The following is a 17,276-nucleotide window of genomic DNA, read 5'->3' as shown; positions in this document are numbered from 1 at the left end:
TGGGCGTACCGGAGGACAAGATCTGCTCTACAGCTTCCATTGCAGCGCTGCTTCAACAGGCTTTCAGTTTGAAAGAGGCGCCACGGCTGGACCGGGCGCACCGCGCTCTCTTCCCGGCTCCGGGGCGGGGGAAGCCGCCGCGCGTCATCGTGGCCCGCTGTCATTACTTCCAGGATTGTGCAAACATCCTTCGCCTCGCACGGGAAAAACAGCGGATCAAAATGGATGGTATGGCTATTTCAGTTTTTCCAGACTACACTGCAAAAACCGCAAAAGACCGCGCGGCGTTCAACGACGTGAGGAGGCAGCTTCGTGGGGTGGAGGGCGTGCGGTTTGGGATCCTCTTCCCAGCCCGGCTCAGAATCACCTACAAAGGCGAGGAAAAAACCTTCTCCTCACCAGAAGAAGCCCAAAAATACATCACTCAAAATATCAAACAACGCTGAGCAGGTGATAAAGAACGCAACATTCGCATTTGAAGAGTATTATACTGTACAGCATTGAACTAAGTTCAAGTTATTTAAAACAAGTTCAACTTGGTTCAAATGTTCGAGCATATACTCTTTTCCCTATAGCTTTACACTACGTTCTTTGTCATTATGTGAGTTTGAAAAGGGAATTGTGTTCATGTCTGTGTTTATATGCACACCTATATATTTATTTTGGTTTAGAGGCTTCATCAGGTAAAAAGGTTCCAAATTTTTTTTTGAAGGCTTTGGTTGTGTCTTTATGTGTGCCTTTTTTCTATCCACTTAAATTTTTGTTTATTTGGGTGGAATTTTATTGTTCTGCTCCGCTTAGCAGGTGAGCTAGTGCACCCTGAGCACTTTAGTGCAAACTTTCCGTGTAGTGGGAATGTGGATGCGATCTCCACTACTTTGTTCTTTTTGTTCTGGGGAGATCGGCACTCATTTGGGGATCTTACATTACTGTTTTTTACTTTACACTTTTATTGCTTCTTTTTTATCTTATTTTTTTATTTTTTTACTTTGTACTCCATGTCAGACACATCTCTCTCCTTGTTTATTGCTTTATGAGTAAACCTAAATTAGGTTCCTCGGATCCAACTCGTTTTATTAGCTGGAATGTAAAGGGTTTACAGCATCCTATTAAACGCAGAAGAGTCTTTTCCCACCTGAAAACTTTCAAACCAGAAATCATTTTTCTGCAGGAAACCCATTTACACTTAAACGAACATTCAAAATTAAAACAAGGCTGGATAGGTCAAACCTACCATTCTAAATATGAAAATCGTTCTAGAGGTACAGCCATACTAATCAGAAAAGGTGTGCCGTTTACACAGACAAAAACTGTATCTGACACCAAAGGTAGATATGTCATAGTTGAGGGGAAATTGTTTGGGATGGAGGTGATCCTAGCTAACAATTATGGCCCAAATTGGGATGATCCACAATTTTTTATAAATTTTTTCACTAACCTCCCTGTGACAACCACACACCATTTAATATTAGGTGGAGATTTTAATCTTGTTTTGAAGCCAGAGGTTGACAGATCAAGTCCAAAGTTCCCACCTAAATTATCCAAATCTGCAAACTCAATCATATCTTTTATGGATTCCTACAAACTATTTGATCCCTGGAGACAAAACAATAAAACTTCCCGACAATATTCATTCTTTTCGCCTGTCCACCAGTCATATTCTAGAATAGACTTCTTTCTAATTGACCAAAGGTTCCTTTCTTTAATAACTGATAGTCAATATCATAGTATAGTGATCTCTGATCACTCCCCTGTTCAGTTTGACCTAACCTTCCCAGAAAACATAGTACCTCGACGCACATGGCGTTTGGATCCAATGTTATTGTCTCATAAACCCTTCCAAAGATACATATCAGACCAAATTGACTTTTTCCTTCAAATTAATACCACACCTGGAATGTCTGTTACTACTATCTGGGAGGCACTGAAAGCTTATCTCAGGGGACAAATTATCTCTTTTGCAGCTCATAAGAAAAAAGAGAATGGTCGCCGCCTTGCAGATTTGTCCCAACAAATTAAAGTAGTAGACCAGAAGTACGCCAATTCGCCAAGTCCCTGTTTATATAAAGATAGACTACTACTACAGGCAGAGTTTAATAATATTTCTGTTGAACAAACTGAGAGGTTACTACTTAAAACAAAACAAACCTATTATGAGCATAGTGAGAAGGTTGGCCGACTACTATCCCATCAACTTAGACAATCCTCTGCAAGCCGCACTATAAATGAGATCAATACGGGACAGGGACAAAGGTCCAATCAGCCCATGATCATAAATAACCAGTTTAAAAAATTCTATTCAAGCCTTTATACTTCCCAAGTTTCTGCTTGCCTGTCCGAGATCCAGACTTTTTTTGACCCTCTTATAATCCCACAGATTAGCCCTGAGGACAGAGCCAGATTGGACTCTAAATTTTCAGTTGAAGAGATTGCCCAAGCGATACAATCTATGCAAAACGGTAAGACACCTGGCCCAGATGGGCTACCAGCAGAGTTTTACAAAACATTTTCCTCTAAATTGTCCCCTTTTTTATGTAAACTCTTTGAGGAAATCCACACGGTTAAAAAATTGCCACAAACTATGAACCAGGCAATTATCACTGTTCTTCCCAAAAAAGGAAAGGATCCATGTGAGTGCAGCTCGTACCGGCCCATCAGTCTACTGTGCTGCGATTATAAAATTTTCACGAAAGTATTAGCTCGTCGCTTTGAATCGGTAATCCCTAAAATAATAAATCCAGATCAATCAGGCTTTATACCTGGTAGACAGTCATTCTATAATATGCGCCGCCTGCTGAATGTGCTGCACGCTTCCCATTCCGTGCACCAGCCAGAAGTTGTCATCTCGCTAGATGCAGATAAAGCATTTGATCGAGTAGAATGGGAATTTTTATTCGCCACTCTAGAAAAGTTTGGATTTGGTCAAAATGTAATTTCCTGGATAAAAACAATTTATTCTACACCCATGGCATCAGTATTTACTAATTCTACATTGTCTGACTATTTCCAGCTGTATCGTGGAACAAGACAGGGCTGCTGTTTATCACCATTTCTTTTTAATTTGGTCATAGAACCTCTGGCCATTGCCCTACGAATGGATGACAGGATCAGTGGAGTCCTCAGACATAATGAAGTTCATAAAGTCTCCTTGTATGCAGATGATCTTTTAGTATATTTATCTAACCCCAAGCAATCAATCCCAGCATTTTTTAACATACTAAACTCGTATAGTAAAATATCTGGTTACACAATAAATTTCTCCAAAAGTAACCTCTTTCCAATCAATGAATTGGCAGCAGCAATAGATTATACCCCCTTTCCTTTTAAAAGAGTTGAGGACTTTACTTATCTTGGTGTTAAAATTACACACAATTACAAAGACCTCTACCATTTCAACTTAAAGATTTTGTCAGAACAAATCAAGGAAGATCTGACGAGATGGTCTTCATTACCTATCTCTTTAGCCGGGAGAGTAAATATAATTAAAATGTCTGTCCTCCCCCGTTTTTTATATTTCTTCCAAATGATCCCTTTCTTTATACCAAAGACAATGTTTAGGGAAATAGACAATATGATCTCATCTTTCATATGGTGCAGAAAAGTTCCAAGAATGAAAAAGATGTTTCTGGAAATGCCAACATCTGCTGGAGGTCTAGGCTTACCTAATTTTATAGCTTACTACTGGGTGGCAAACATTAGTAAAATACCACATTGGATTTCCACATGGGGTAGTAGCCAGGGTCCAGCCTGGGCTAAAATGGAGGTAAATAGCATGTCAACAGTTGGTCTGGTTTCAATTGTGAGTTCCCCAATCCCTATAATTTCACATCCCCAGGTTCTTAATCCAGTTTTAAAACATTCCCTAAAAATCTGGTTTCAGTTTAGAAAGCACTTTAGCTTTACTCGTCTTTCCTCTTTTTCTCCCATAGTTAATAATCCCCTTTTCCCACCGTCCCATATCGATGGTGCATTCCAGATGTGGCACAAAAATGGGCTGGTATTTTTGAAGGACCTTTTTTCCAAAAGAAATCTAATGCCCTTTGAATTACTACATGAAAAATACAATATTCCCAGATCCCACTTTTTCAGATTCCTCCAACTCAGAAGTTTTGTTAATAAATATTTTGATCCCTCAGAAGCCTGCCACATTGACACCATGGACGACTTCCTCGCTTTAAACCCTCATACAAAGGGCAACATATCTAAAATTTACAACAAGATCCAGGGTATTAAACCACTTTCATTGAACAAGACCAGGCTGGCATGGGAAAAAGATCTTGAGGTTGCATTTTCAGAAACATCCTGGCAACTCTGCTTGGAACGGATTCACACCTGTTCTATTTGTATCAGACACCGTCTTATTCAATTTAGAGTGTTACATCGTCTTCATTATTCAAATGAAAGACTTTCTAGGATCTACCCTGATGTCAGTCCTTCATGTCTAAGATGTAAACAAAGTCCAGCCTCTCTAGGACATATGTTCTGGAACTGTATCTCACTGAGGAGTTTCTGGACAAATATTTTTGAGGTCCTTTCACTGATTTGTGAGACAAAGGTTCCATCCTCCCCACTCACTGCTGTTTTTGGGGTTTTGCCCCCTGAAGTCAAAGTCTCGAAATTCAAAGGGAGGGCAGTTGCCTTTGCAACAACAATAGCCCGTAGGACTCTCCTCTTCCAGTGGAAATCAGATAAACCTCCTTCGTTTAATGGCTGGATTAGAGAAATGCTCTCTGTGTTGCAACTGGAAAAATTGAGATACAGCAGGGAGAACAGCTGTGAAAAGTTTATGGAAATTTGGACACCCTTTACAAATTATGTTAAAAACGTGAGTCTAAGCTGAAGCCTCTTTGCATGTTTTAGCCTAATAACCTAAACGTGAAGATATAGAGGTATGCGTACATTTGTGTGTATCTGGGTGGGTCTATAAGTGTTTAAATATGCATGGGTACTTGTGTTTCTGCAGAGAGAATAGAGAAAAACATTTGAAAATTTCTGTCATGGATGTACACTTTTCTTTCCTTTTTCTTTTTAATTTTTTTTCTTTTTTCTTTTTTTTTTGTTCTAAAGTTACTCATTATTATTATTATTATGTTTTGGGGTGGGGTGGGAGGGTTACTGTGCAGGTTTGTGTGTTTAAGTTTGTATCATAAAATTTCTGAAAATAAAGTTTAAAAAAAAAAAAAAAAAAAAACACCAAAGACACCATTTTCATTGGAGTGCGTCTTTAATGCTGTCGAGGTAAAATTAAATGTTTGGAACATACGTTGATCTTAAACCAAAAAAAGGGACCTAGGACAACATGAACATATAAAGAAAGCATTAAATTAAGGCTGGGTTTTTCAAATCAAACCACTGAATAAAACATTTATGCTTCAGTGTCTCACTATGATGATGTTTAATTCATTTAATTAGAAATATTTGATATTTCCCTCACACAGTGTGAAATTACTTTGCTTAATTGAACTTGATTTTGAAATGTTTTTAATTTGATCTTCAGGGAAGAAGCTTGTGTGTTCACATCGTCATTTCAGATGAGCAGTTCAAACAACATGGGATACATTTAGGTATTTCCCTTAAAAATCCGTGGGTGAACAAATGTTGAATGCTTTGGAGGTAGGCCAGCACTGATGAAATGTGGGACTTCAGTAGGAAATAAAGCTACACCACAGAAAAGCTCATATGAAGGTGTAAAATAAAGCAGTAATGTTAGCACTAAATGTAAAACTAAAAGTACACAATGACAAACTGAGGGGCAACAAAGAAACAAAATGTGAGGCACATTATTAACATTTCAGAAATGTGTTTTTACATATTCATACCAGATTGTTCTTTTGTCTGAGCTTTTGTAAGTCCCATTGAAATGTCTGCTTTCATAGAAACAGCCGCATCAGCGTTTTTTACAGACGGATCAAAATCCCCCATGATATGCCCCCCGAGGACATGACTACAAGACAAAGACGCAGACAGAAAAGAGAGGCTTCTGCTCGCTCCGTGGCTCTCTTTGTGTGACCTGACACGTGAAAGCAGTGTAAAAAAAACAAAAGGAGTCCAGAACATGTCTGTAAAATACATGAAAGTGTGGTAGAATTTACGTCGTCATTAAATCGATCTCTAATTAGCTGTGTTTGAAGTGAGTAATACATAGTATGTAAAGCCCACATGAAGACGTTTTCTATCACACACAGTTGCAGAATCAGATACATTTTCCTTGCATTCAGAAAGCTTCTTGCAGTTCAAATAACAATGGAAAGTACCGTAAGAAGGATTTATAAGGCTCTACGGGCCCCTCATAGAAAGAAATGAGGTTCCTGAACACATCTATTCACCAGCAATGTCTGCAGACAGCAGCTGTCTATTTAAATCTATTTAAAATATCTTTGCTTTTATAAACATCAACACATGCAACATTTATTTTACATGATAATAGCATCATTCTAATATTCTTGATGTTATGATACATCAACCTTTTTGATGACAACACTTTTATAACAAAGAAATATTTATTCTAAAATGTTGCTATGGTGGAGATAATAAGCAGAGGGCTGGAGGAAGCTTTAAAAATATTACCAAAAGCACTTCGAGGGCCGTTTCATTACTAGGGCCCCCCAGCATGTACTCATCTATAAGTCATGAGGGAGATCTCTTAAGTGTCCTCTTGGACCCCCCCTCCCTCGTGTTTATCAGGACTTATCTCCGGGGGTACCTGACAGTGACAGAGTATGCTGGTTCTCATATGGCGAGAACAAAGAACCAACACAAGCTGGCCCTCTTCAGCATGCCTAGAAAGTTGCTGCAATGATTCTGAATGATTCTGTTCTAAAAGATTGGCGTCACAACTGGTTTAAGGACCAACGCCGATGAAAATCATGTTTTTTTTTGGTGTTTTTGACTTGTAACATTTTTCTCATGATAGAGGATGTATATTATGAAAATAAAGCTAAGCTCCAAATTATATCTCTGTATTTGATTGTTAAAGTTGTTGTTACTCAAGAGCAAATGAAAAAAATGCAGTTTGAAAAAGAGAGTATTTGTAACATAGTAATTACTTTGAGTGGGCCGCAAGCTCCCTGCTCTGCTCCATTCTGATGCATCCACTTGCAGACGACTAGGTTCATGTACGTCTTTGTTTTCCTCGTCTCAGCTGGAATCTGGATCAAAGCTACACAGTGGATAGCTCCAATATTGCTCACCATTTTTGCTGCACCAATAATTTTAGGCTGGGGTTTGAGGGGTTGTAAACTAGCGGGAGAGCATGTAAACAGATGGATGACGGGAAGTGGGGGAGAACCAGCCAACAGTCCCACCTACTGCCACTCTGCAGAAACTATGGCCTACTCATAGTTAAATGACCACTGGGAACGCTTTTACAACAGATCAAAAGATGATCGAAGTAGGACATTAAGGCAAAAAAACAACAACAGCTACAATCACATTTTACCGTCTTCATGTCATTCTTAGTCCGCTGCTTTGGTATACAACCCTTTCAAGCACGGCTGCTTCCCTGCCTCATATTATACATTAACTAAAATATACAATACCTAAAAAAATATCCTGATCCTCCAAAGACATCTTAATTAAGTGTCAGAAATGCACAGAAGGTTTGTCGTTTTAAAAGTACAAAAGATGACCAGGAGAAGTCCCACCATTGTGCCGTTTGATGCTGCTTCAGCAAAAAGCGTGGAGAATGGAGACACAATAGAGATGATTTGTTTCTCTGCTGACCCTCAGCATGAAGAGCCGCTCAAAAAATATCCTTTATCATGTCTGAGAAATTTGCATATGTATTAATGTCCGTCTGTCCTCGTATTTCACACAGGCTTACCTTCAGGATTTATCATTCAGCAGAATTTTTCTAAGCAATAAATATAGTATTATATTGGAAACCTTTATTTAAAAGAATCTTTGCTGTCTAATGTTTTATGCAACTTACTTGTATGGTTCTTTTTAAATTTTTAATGTTTTTTCATTTGTTTGTAGATTTTTCATTTGACGGTGTATATATATACGTATATATAAATATCTGACAGACAGACAGACAGATGTGGTGCTTTATAGCTCTCTAAACTATAAGCTCTATACAATAAACACCACAGCATCAGGTTTGCAGCAAAAGTGTTCAGCTGTGGTATTTAGACCCAAATGATTATTTTTTTTACCCCTTTAAATAAGTTTATTGATTCTGTTATTTTTCTTTAGTTGTTGCACGTTTACAAAATTTGTCTTAAGAACAAAGATATTAAAAAAAGCATAAATGACTGAGGTCAACTCATCTTTGTCAACAGGCCGTTTAATGAAACTACTCTGAGTGATAAGAATGACGCCCATCCTTCACCTGGATTCACTCTGGTGATTAGTCTGACCCCACGCAAGCTGCAGTGCACATATCCAGATGCATCAATGCAATTGCAAAGCAGTTCTAGCCACCCCCACAGGGAGTTCGGCTGAAACATCTTCTGTCCTCCAGAATTATCACCCAACATTTGCAGTTGAACAATTAAAAAAAGAATCCCTTGGGGTTTATTTGGGAGAAAAGAACCACAACGTTGTTCAAACCGTCAGTTGCCAACAACTTAAACACTGTACGCGTGAAACCTGGTCTCTCTGATGGCAACATCCCAAGATATTGACTGATCTGCCCTTCACCCTGAGTGCTGACAGAACATATCACTTTAGAATATCAAAGGAAAGGGATCACAGTTTCTTTTTAAAAAAAGCAAAAAAAAATACAACAACCCACAAATGTATTAGGTTGATGCTGCAGCATTAGGATCTGATTTCAACAATATTTAAGAATTCAAACAGTCCTGCAACCGAGTTTAAGGAAAATGGAAACTTAAAAACACAAACAATATCCAGGATAGGTAAAGGTCAGCTTCCTCAGGCCATCTAAAATGACATCCAGCCTCTTAAGTTGCTGTGAAAATGCACGTTGAGCAGAGGAACTCCAGCAACAATAGTGACCTTTGGTAAAAAGCATTGGACCAACAACACAAGCCTCCCCATCATCATCCAGGAAAAACGCTTTTCCAGTTTTAAAAAGGGATCATAGATATTTATCAATGATCTGCAGCAAATCACAGCAACAGCAGAAGAACCAGAGAAAGGAACGCCATGAAACCAGAACCACAGGAAAATAAAAGACCAGAACTTATCATAGCCAAATATTTTTTATGATCAGAACTTTTAAAGAGGAATAGGGACCTTTAGCATGTAAAACTACATAAAATTATAGTTGCTTTTTTTTTTTAAAGAATAGCAATCTTGTCTATTATTATCTCTATTCCTACAGTCTTTATTGCAGTTACTTTAACATGAATATATACCAAGAATCTGAGCTTGACTTCACTTTTGAAGGGGCCTTTGGAGGCCTAAAGCACGGTGGAAGATGTGTAATAATTTAACACTGTTGACCATTTTAAAAGCAAAAACACATTTGGAGAAGTATTGGATTAACAAAAGGAAATTACCCTTATAAATGTTATTTTTTGTCAAGTAATTAGGAATATATGAAACACTTTGTTTTAGATCCAAGTTCCACACTCACAGTCTTAATTCGAAGGCTTTAAATTAATATGATTTAGGCTTTGGGGTTTAAAGAAAACCCCCTGAGTGTGTCAATTTTTTCCCCTGCGGTTTGAAAAGCTTCAAAAAGGAACTGCCGGTACTTCATATTGTGAGAAGGTTTCACAGGTTTTTGAGGTTTGTTTTTGTCATTTTGCCGCCTTGCAGTTGGGGTATCTATGCTGAATAGTTTATACAATTTGGAACTTTTCTGGGTTCATTAAGGTCAAAAGGTGGTTCACAGTCATAGTCCCATTCACTTACGCACACACCGAAGCTGGCAGAGCTGTCATTCAGGGTATAAACAAGACCACCAGGAGAATCGTGGAGACTATCCTAGTACTGTTGGGTGAAGGCACCCATAAAAGTATTCATCGTGGCGACCTCTGAAGGAAACGTTGAAGTAAAAAGAAGAGGAAGATAAAATATTTGACATGGCCTACTCAATTTTTACTTAACCTTAAAAAAAAGTTAAAATTTGCTGCAAATAAGACAGCAGGAGTGTTTCAACCCCCCCTTTTTCAGCCACTAAAAAGAAGAGTAGTTTGAGTCCTGGATGGAAGCTGGACAAGTGTTTCTTATGCAACACCCACACTACTCAGCTTTAGACAGAGAGACTAATCACTTTAATGTAACAAATGTTTGGTTTGAAAAGGCATCCACACATTTTTAGCACATAACTTTAGCTGTTTGTTCACTGTTTCCCAGTGAATGATAAATAAAACGGTTTTCAATATCTGTGCAATTCATTTGGTTTAGATTTAAGTTAAGACAAATCTAAGTCAAATAAACCATGTATTATTTTTCTACTGAAAAGATAAAAACACAGTAGACAAATGAAAATGACTGTAATCACAGAGTGATTGTAGGGGTAAAGAGAGTGTCTATGGCCTAATCCATAATTTTTATAACTTCCACTAATTGTAAACACAGTAAATGTGAGAGCAAAAACAAAACAAGTGAGCGTTCATTAACCTCAGTCTCCAGAGCAGCCAGACGGCTGACAGACACATTGAGGTTTCAGCTCCTAGACGGCCAGGATCTGGTTCTCCAGAGGTTTTAGCTCCATTAATTATTTACTAAAATTAACATGCTTAGCTAATAAAGACACCCATATGTATGCACACAGCCCAATAACAGCACTATTCAGCAACACAGAGAGCAAACATCACTGATACACTTTAGACAGAAGGTAATAATGTCTGTATTAGAAAACACACAACAGGAAGGATTTATCTAATGACAAAAGTCGCTCCTAAACAGAAAAGAGCAAATTCTCATTACATAGATCAATAGATGACTAAATTCCTAATAAGCTTGAAGGATTCATCAAAATGAAGACTAAAACGGTACTGGTTGGTTAAACCATGTGAAAAAACCGCTGTGAATAAAGTTAGTACAACCCTCCACTCCTGGTTTCTGATGAGTTTAGTAATGTCATTTTATCCACAGCAGCAGACAACAGACGTGTTTACAAAGTAGATTCCATATTTACCGTCTATGTGGGCAGAACTGACAAAACCAATGGACACACATTAGCATCATCAACCAAGAAAACCTGGATGAAACAGGGCGATTATATTTTCTGTTTGTAAGAGATCGACACATTGCTGTATTGTCTCATCTAATGTACCAATATTCACTGCTGCGGGATCTGGAAAAGTATAGCTCCTAAAAGGAAAAACCTGAGAGTGAAGAGGAAACCTGCTTTCCTGAAACTTTGGATGACACTTCTAGAAATTTTTGATCCCCCCCCCCCCAGAAAAGGTTCCTGTTTTACACGGATCCACACAGGCTTCACAACTAAGAGTGTGTTGAAACATGAGTCAGATCAGCAGTCACCACACTGGCTATTTTAGTTGGCGTGACCATTCTTAATATAGATTTTATACCAGTTATACTGTCTGACCAAAAATTTTCACGTACATTTTTTCACAATTTAACATTTATCTGATGTGGTCAACAACTCAAGTGCTTCAGAGAAAAATTTTAGGAGCTGAAGTCACTTCATCCATCCAAATCAGATAAACACCACCCTTCTCCTAAACGAGGGTGGTTGGTGTGAGAGACGATTGGGTTTAGGCCTGCACAATATACCGCAAATTTATCGTTATCGCAATATCAAGCTTTGCAATATGCATATCGCAAAAGACAGCAAATTTGCAATAAATGGTTACCTTAGATGTGGCCAAACAATCTTATGGCAGCTTGAAGTGTTTAATGGATTGAAAGAATCCCTTTCTGCATTTGACCAATCAGATGGACCCCTTTACGTTGTTAACTAATCGGATGGCGCCCTATTATGTTGCATGTTCGCCTCCTATGTCAACAAGGGTCATTTGTAGTATAATTTTTAAGCTGTTGTAATGGAATGGGATTAATATCTTTGGTTGTTTTGCTAATTGTTTATATACCGCAAATTATATCGTTATCGCAATATTAATTACTAATATCGCATATCGCGAGTTTTCTTAATATCGTGCAGCCCTAATTGGGTTTAAAGGATGCTGTGGCGATCTGGGAAGAGACGCCCTTCATATTATTTGCAGACAGCTACATAGATTCATGCACACAGAGCTAACCTGGTTTCTACTTATGGTGAAAATTGATTTTTGGGAAACATGAGACAAACGCGCTGAACTGTCTGAAAATCCCTCAGAGGAATTTCAATGTGATTGTTTTTCGTTAACAAGCACAGCTGCTGACCCTCACTAATAACGCTGCTTAATGTTCCATCAGGGCCACAGATCTTTTCTCAGGACGAGAGTTGATAGCTCATTAGAGGTTTCTCCACATGAAGATCTTAATTAAGTAGTTAAACAGCAGGGGTTGTGAAGTAGTGTGCCATACAACACACAGATTCTCCTAACAGGGAAATCCACTGTACATAATCCTTTTTAATGCAAATTAGATTGCTTTTAGTTCTCAAATGTTAATGACATAAAGTTCAAGCATGCTGTCATTAGTCCGTAACTAAAGGCCTGTACACACCGGGACGAATATTCGCCAGGCGTTATTCGCCAGCGTTTTTCGCCACGTCTTTTGTGTTCACACCCAGGCGATTTTCGCTGACGGTGAGCCGAGCGAACATGCAATTTCATTCCCTGACATTAGATGGCGCTTAATGTAAACAGAAATACTCCTGTACACAAGGTGGCGCTGCGCAACTTTACGATTCTTAAAGTCGCTTTTCACTCAGAAGAAGAGAGCAGGTATTTACGCGCTTGTCAGAATCATAAAGAAAATAACATGAATATTTCAAGCATCAGTAGCTCCAACTGGTACTTGGTAAGGGGATATTTAAGAATGTCCGTCATTATTTCTTCGCGGCAGTGTAGACGCTACTTGGCGTCTATCTTCTTCGCTGGTATGTGTGCTCAGCAAGGCAGTTTTGTGTTTGAGCCCCCCCAAGTTGTGTTTTACTGTAACTTCAGAAGCTCCAGACACGTGTGCAAAAGCGCCATTCTCATTGGTCGAATAAATTTCGACGCGACGCGTCGAAAAAAAAAAACGAACCCGCTTGGCGTTTTTTCGCCTCGGTGTGCACACTCACATTGGTGCCCTTTGTTTAGTCACGAGGCGTTAAACGTCGGCGAAAATCGCCGGCGAAATTCGTCCCGGTGTGAACAGGCCTTAAGTAAGCGCTATTTGTATAGCATCTCTCACAGATAAAATCACAAAGTGCTTTCCAAGTAAAACCAATTAAAGCATAGCAACATTAAAAAGAAACAGAACAATGAACTAAAGCTCTTTTTAAAAACAGCATCTTCAGCTGTTTCTTAAAAGACTCCACAGTATCGGTCACCCAAAGGGATAAGGGCAAGGCATTCCACTCTCAGGGCTACTGCTTGAAAAGCAAGGTCACCCCAAAGGGCACGACTGGACACATATGATACCAACAGTAGACATAATTAGGGGCCTGCCTATTATGAGCTCTAAAGATCAAAACAGAAATTTTAAAATCAATTCTGAAATTGATAGGTAGCCAATGTAAAAAAGATAAAACCGGTAAAATATGAGCTCTTTTACTAGTTCCTGTTAAAAGCCTTGCTGCTGTTTTTTGTACCAACTGTTGGCGATTAGCTGTGGATTTATTCAAACAAATAAAGAGAGAATTGCAGTAATCTAAACGAGATGAGATAAAAGCATGGACTACAATCTCCAGGTCATCTTTGGTGACCATTTCCCTTAGTTTAAAAATGTTTCTTCAGTAATAGAAAACCATTTTTGACCAAGTAGCTTGAATGACTTTGGTTCCTGAAGGTAGGCTTTCAAGCGTAGCCCACAGTGCCTATGTGGTGTTTAATAAGGAATACTTTCTGTTCAGGGACAATGATTAGGATTTCCATTTCCTTTTCATTTAGTTGAAGGTAAATTAGTGTAAGCCAATTTTTAATACCTGATAAGTAATTAAATCATTAAAAAGTTGGTCACTAAAAAAGCAGTACAATTGGATGTCATCAGCATAGAAATGGTAGGACACATTCTTAAAAGCACTAGTAATTTTTCGGGCCTAGGACTGAGCCCTGAGGGACGCCATGCAACAGAGGAGTAATTTAAAAGGATTAGAGGATTCAAGTAATGTCATATTTATCTAAACTAAAATACAAACAAAGTCTGGATGTTATATCGGTCATAAAAAGTTTCACACTTACCTTTTGTACTCCTTCAGCTTCAAACCCACTGAGGTTTGCGTAGAGCGAATGGTGCCGCTTTCCCAGCAAAGACTTTGTGGCTAACTTGGCAGTTTTTGGGACGTCATTGTTGTTGCTGTGCTTCTCCGACTCGTTGAGTTTCTCTTGCTGTTTCCCAAGAGCCTCCATGCCGTTGCTGCTCTCCATGTCTGCGTGTTCGGGTGCGGGTTCAGGCTGCTCGGGCCGAGAGCACAGATCGTACATCACTCTCTGTCAAAGTCACACAGAGCAGATGAGATCTGTGTGGTCGGCTGAGAACGTCAACAGCATGCTCACTTTGACATTAACCATGCAGATGAGCGGTCCAAACATCTAAATGACAGCTCAAGGGATGAAAGGCTTTTTGCACTCCGTTAAAGTGTGGAGAACAAACCAAGTACTGTTCCTGCCATGGCTGTCAGATAGCAAGCTGTTTCCTCTCTGTGTAAATGCTTCAAAGCATCAACGGTAACTGAGCTTGAATAAAGCAGTTCCAGAGGACCAGAAGCTGTGAGGTGCCTTTGCTGCTACGCAGTAGCATTTTGTCCAAATGAGGACAACCAGTTGAAGGGATGCTACATTTCTTCAGCCTTGGCTGGTGCAGACAATTCACAGCACGTCCCAACAGCGTAGCAGTTATTAGTATTGATATTTACATTCAGAGTCCTGCTAACAACATTGCCATTACATGTTTTCTTGCCGCTCTGTAATCCCAGGAGGTTTGTCCAAAACAGGAGGAGGACACTGTGCTTTTCTTCTTACCCTCCAGATTACTGTCACAGCTTTTGTAGGCCAAAGTATAAAAAAAAAAATACCCCAGAGAAAATTCACTGAAAATGGTCTAACAGGTCTTCTCTATAGTCTCCATTCTCTCAGCGACGCTGTGATGAACCAGACGCGATGACTCTCCGGCTGCGAGTCTCCTGACTATGACGCAGCCGTGCGAAAAAGCGTTCCATCCAGATGCAGAAAGACACTCGACAGGGTGGCTTAATCCCATTTCGCCTCCTCCAACAGAAAAAAGGTGAAGGAGGAGGATGCGAGGAAAAATACGTGTGTAAGACGGGGAATGTCGCTGAGAGGAGGGGGGCTGGGACTGCTGCTTCCCTCATCCTATCACAAAAAGGCAGGCTAACAGGCAGGCCCAATGATCACAGCAGCTGAGGCTGGTTTCCATGGAGATGACGCTGGAATGATGCTGGCCGGCTACTGATTGTTCAAGAGGCGGTCAACACTGCAAGGGAGGGAGGCTGCACGAGGCAGGTGAAAGATCAAATATGTGCGGTACAGACTAATTCCTGAATTTTTATTCATTTATTTAAATGTTATTGAGTTCCAGGTAATAGAAGATGCTTCAGCAACAAAGCTTCAGAGGAGTGTTTTAGAAAGAATGAATTGGATTTGTTCACCTCAATGTCAGCTTTCAAATTACAAATTGTGAACATTTCATGTTCCATGTAGCTACAAAGGCTAAAGTGGCCTGAAATGGTTCAAACTTAGTATACAAGAACTAAAGGGAAATAAAAAGTAATTTAAAAAAAAAAGCTTTGTGGTCTGAAATGTTTAAGTATAAAAAAAAGGATCTACGGCTATAGGAAACGAAAACATCTGTTTGAGCAAACCCACCTGCAAAATAAATAAATTAAATAATAAAAATCACGGTAAGTATCAGCTACAAAGTTAAACTTCTACGGATTTCCATTCATCTCTTCCCAACTCCTCGAGCATCATTGGGAAGCCACTTGGGAAAAAATGATGGAGTTAAAAATTGTAGATTTTTAACAGCTGCTCCCACGTTTTTAACCATAATATTGTGAAAATTGATTATGTGAATTGTTGGCTCAAGCTGATCGAAACAATATAGCATACAATATGATTATAATTAAGAATGTGGGTGTGGTTAACAAAAACCCTTGTTGCCAAAGAAATCTCAAAGTTTACTTTTGGAGACTCCTCTAAAACTTAGAGGTCGCCATTTTGACAAAAAGTGGGCTTTATTTATTTATTTATTTTTGAAGAATTTGCCACTGCAGCTCTGACCAGAGAGGCAGGGGCAAATAGGGAAAGGGATGGAAGTATAAAGGCCAGTCAGCTAGTAAGAGTGGGTCAAAGTGGGACGGCCAGGGCTTTAATTTTAAATTTGAAACAGATTTTAACCAACATAATCCTTCATTACCAGATTTGTTTTTACATTAGCGTTTTCATTATTATTTATAACAAAGCCTCATAAAACCCAAAAGTAAAATAATTACAAATTAAACTAAATCTTACTGAGGGTGGATTGCTTTCAACTTGAACAGGACTATATTTTTGAGTTATTCTTTAGAAACTAAAGAAAATGTTTCACACATCAGTTTTAAGAATCCTTGGGATTTTGCCTGCTGTGATTCTGATACCCTTATTGATTATCTATAGGTCAAGTCTTTTTAAGTCGTTTTCTTTGTTCATTTTTTTAGCAAATAATATGCTTCTAAAATTGTGTTTGGTGTATTGGAATGCTGGCTGGTCAATAGAATGAGCGTGCAAATAAACATGAAAAGCATAATGATCCACACATGGTGGGGGGTCTCTATAAGTTCAGAACTGTATTTGAAGCAAACTGAAAACACAGGGGAGTCATTTGACTAGAACTCAACATCTGGTGTTATTAAATGATGAAAACACAAATTTCCTTTCCTATGTGCTCTGACACAAAGGCTGCTTGTGTTTGCAGACAAATGCATTATTTAATACAATTCAAGAGCATGTGTTTAATAGACTGAAGCCCGACACCACCTCTGCTGTGAAGACTTTCTGCTCTGCTTCAGCCCGTCATCATTTTAGGGCTGCGCTGCTTGTAGCAAAACAATAAAAGACAAAACATATGATACGCAAACTATAAATTATTTGCTACTGAACATAAAACTGAAAGGTCAGCGGCATATTTCACTGCTGTGTCCATTATGGCTCCGTTTTAATGACTGTTTCATTTAACAGCCATGTTTCGACAGAAGCTCCTGACATCCCATAATACTAAAAGGATATTAAACTTGTTTTAGTTGT

At 38.9% G+C, this 17,276-nt stretch overlaps 1 protein-coding gene across 24 annotated transcripts in view; it reads right to left on the bottom strand.

Annotated features, from left to right (window-relative positions):
* The window catches only part of tspoap1 (TSPO associated protein 1), a 75,350-nt gene that overhangs the window by 54,066 nt on the left and 4,008 nt on the right, over positions 1 to 17,276 (bottom strand). For 17 of the 24 annotated variants that reach the window (XM_078930350.1, XM_078930358.1, XM_078930359.1 and 14 more), the window contains exon 3: positions 14,217 to 14,465. The exons of 4 other annotated variants lie outside the window; for them this stretch is intronic. In XM_078930350.1, the coding sequence (XP_078786476.1) occupies positions 14,217 to 14,465 (249 nt within the window). Of the gene's footprint in view, positions 1 to 14,216; positions 14,466 to 14,922; positions 15,268 to 17,276 lie in introns of those variants that run through there. 3 more of the 24 variants (XM_078930353.1, XM_078930354.1, XM_078930362.1) reach the window with 3 other exon arrangements.

Source organism: Oryzias latipes, chromosome 14, assembly GCF_053564925.1.
Source record: "Oryzias latipes strain Hd-rR chromosome 14, Olatipes_Hd-rR_3.1".
NCBI classification, from domain to species: Eukaryota; Metazoa; Chordata; class Actinopteri; order Beloniformes; family Adrianichthyidae; genus Oryzias; species Oryzias latipes.
The sequence above is the reverse complement of the archived record's forward strand: the minus strand, read 5'-3'. Positions and strand labels throughout refer to the sequence as shown.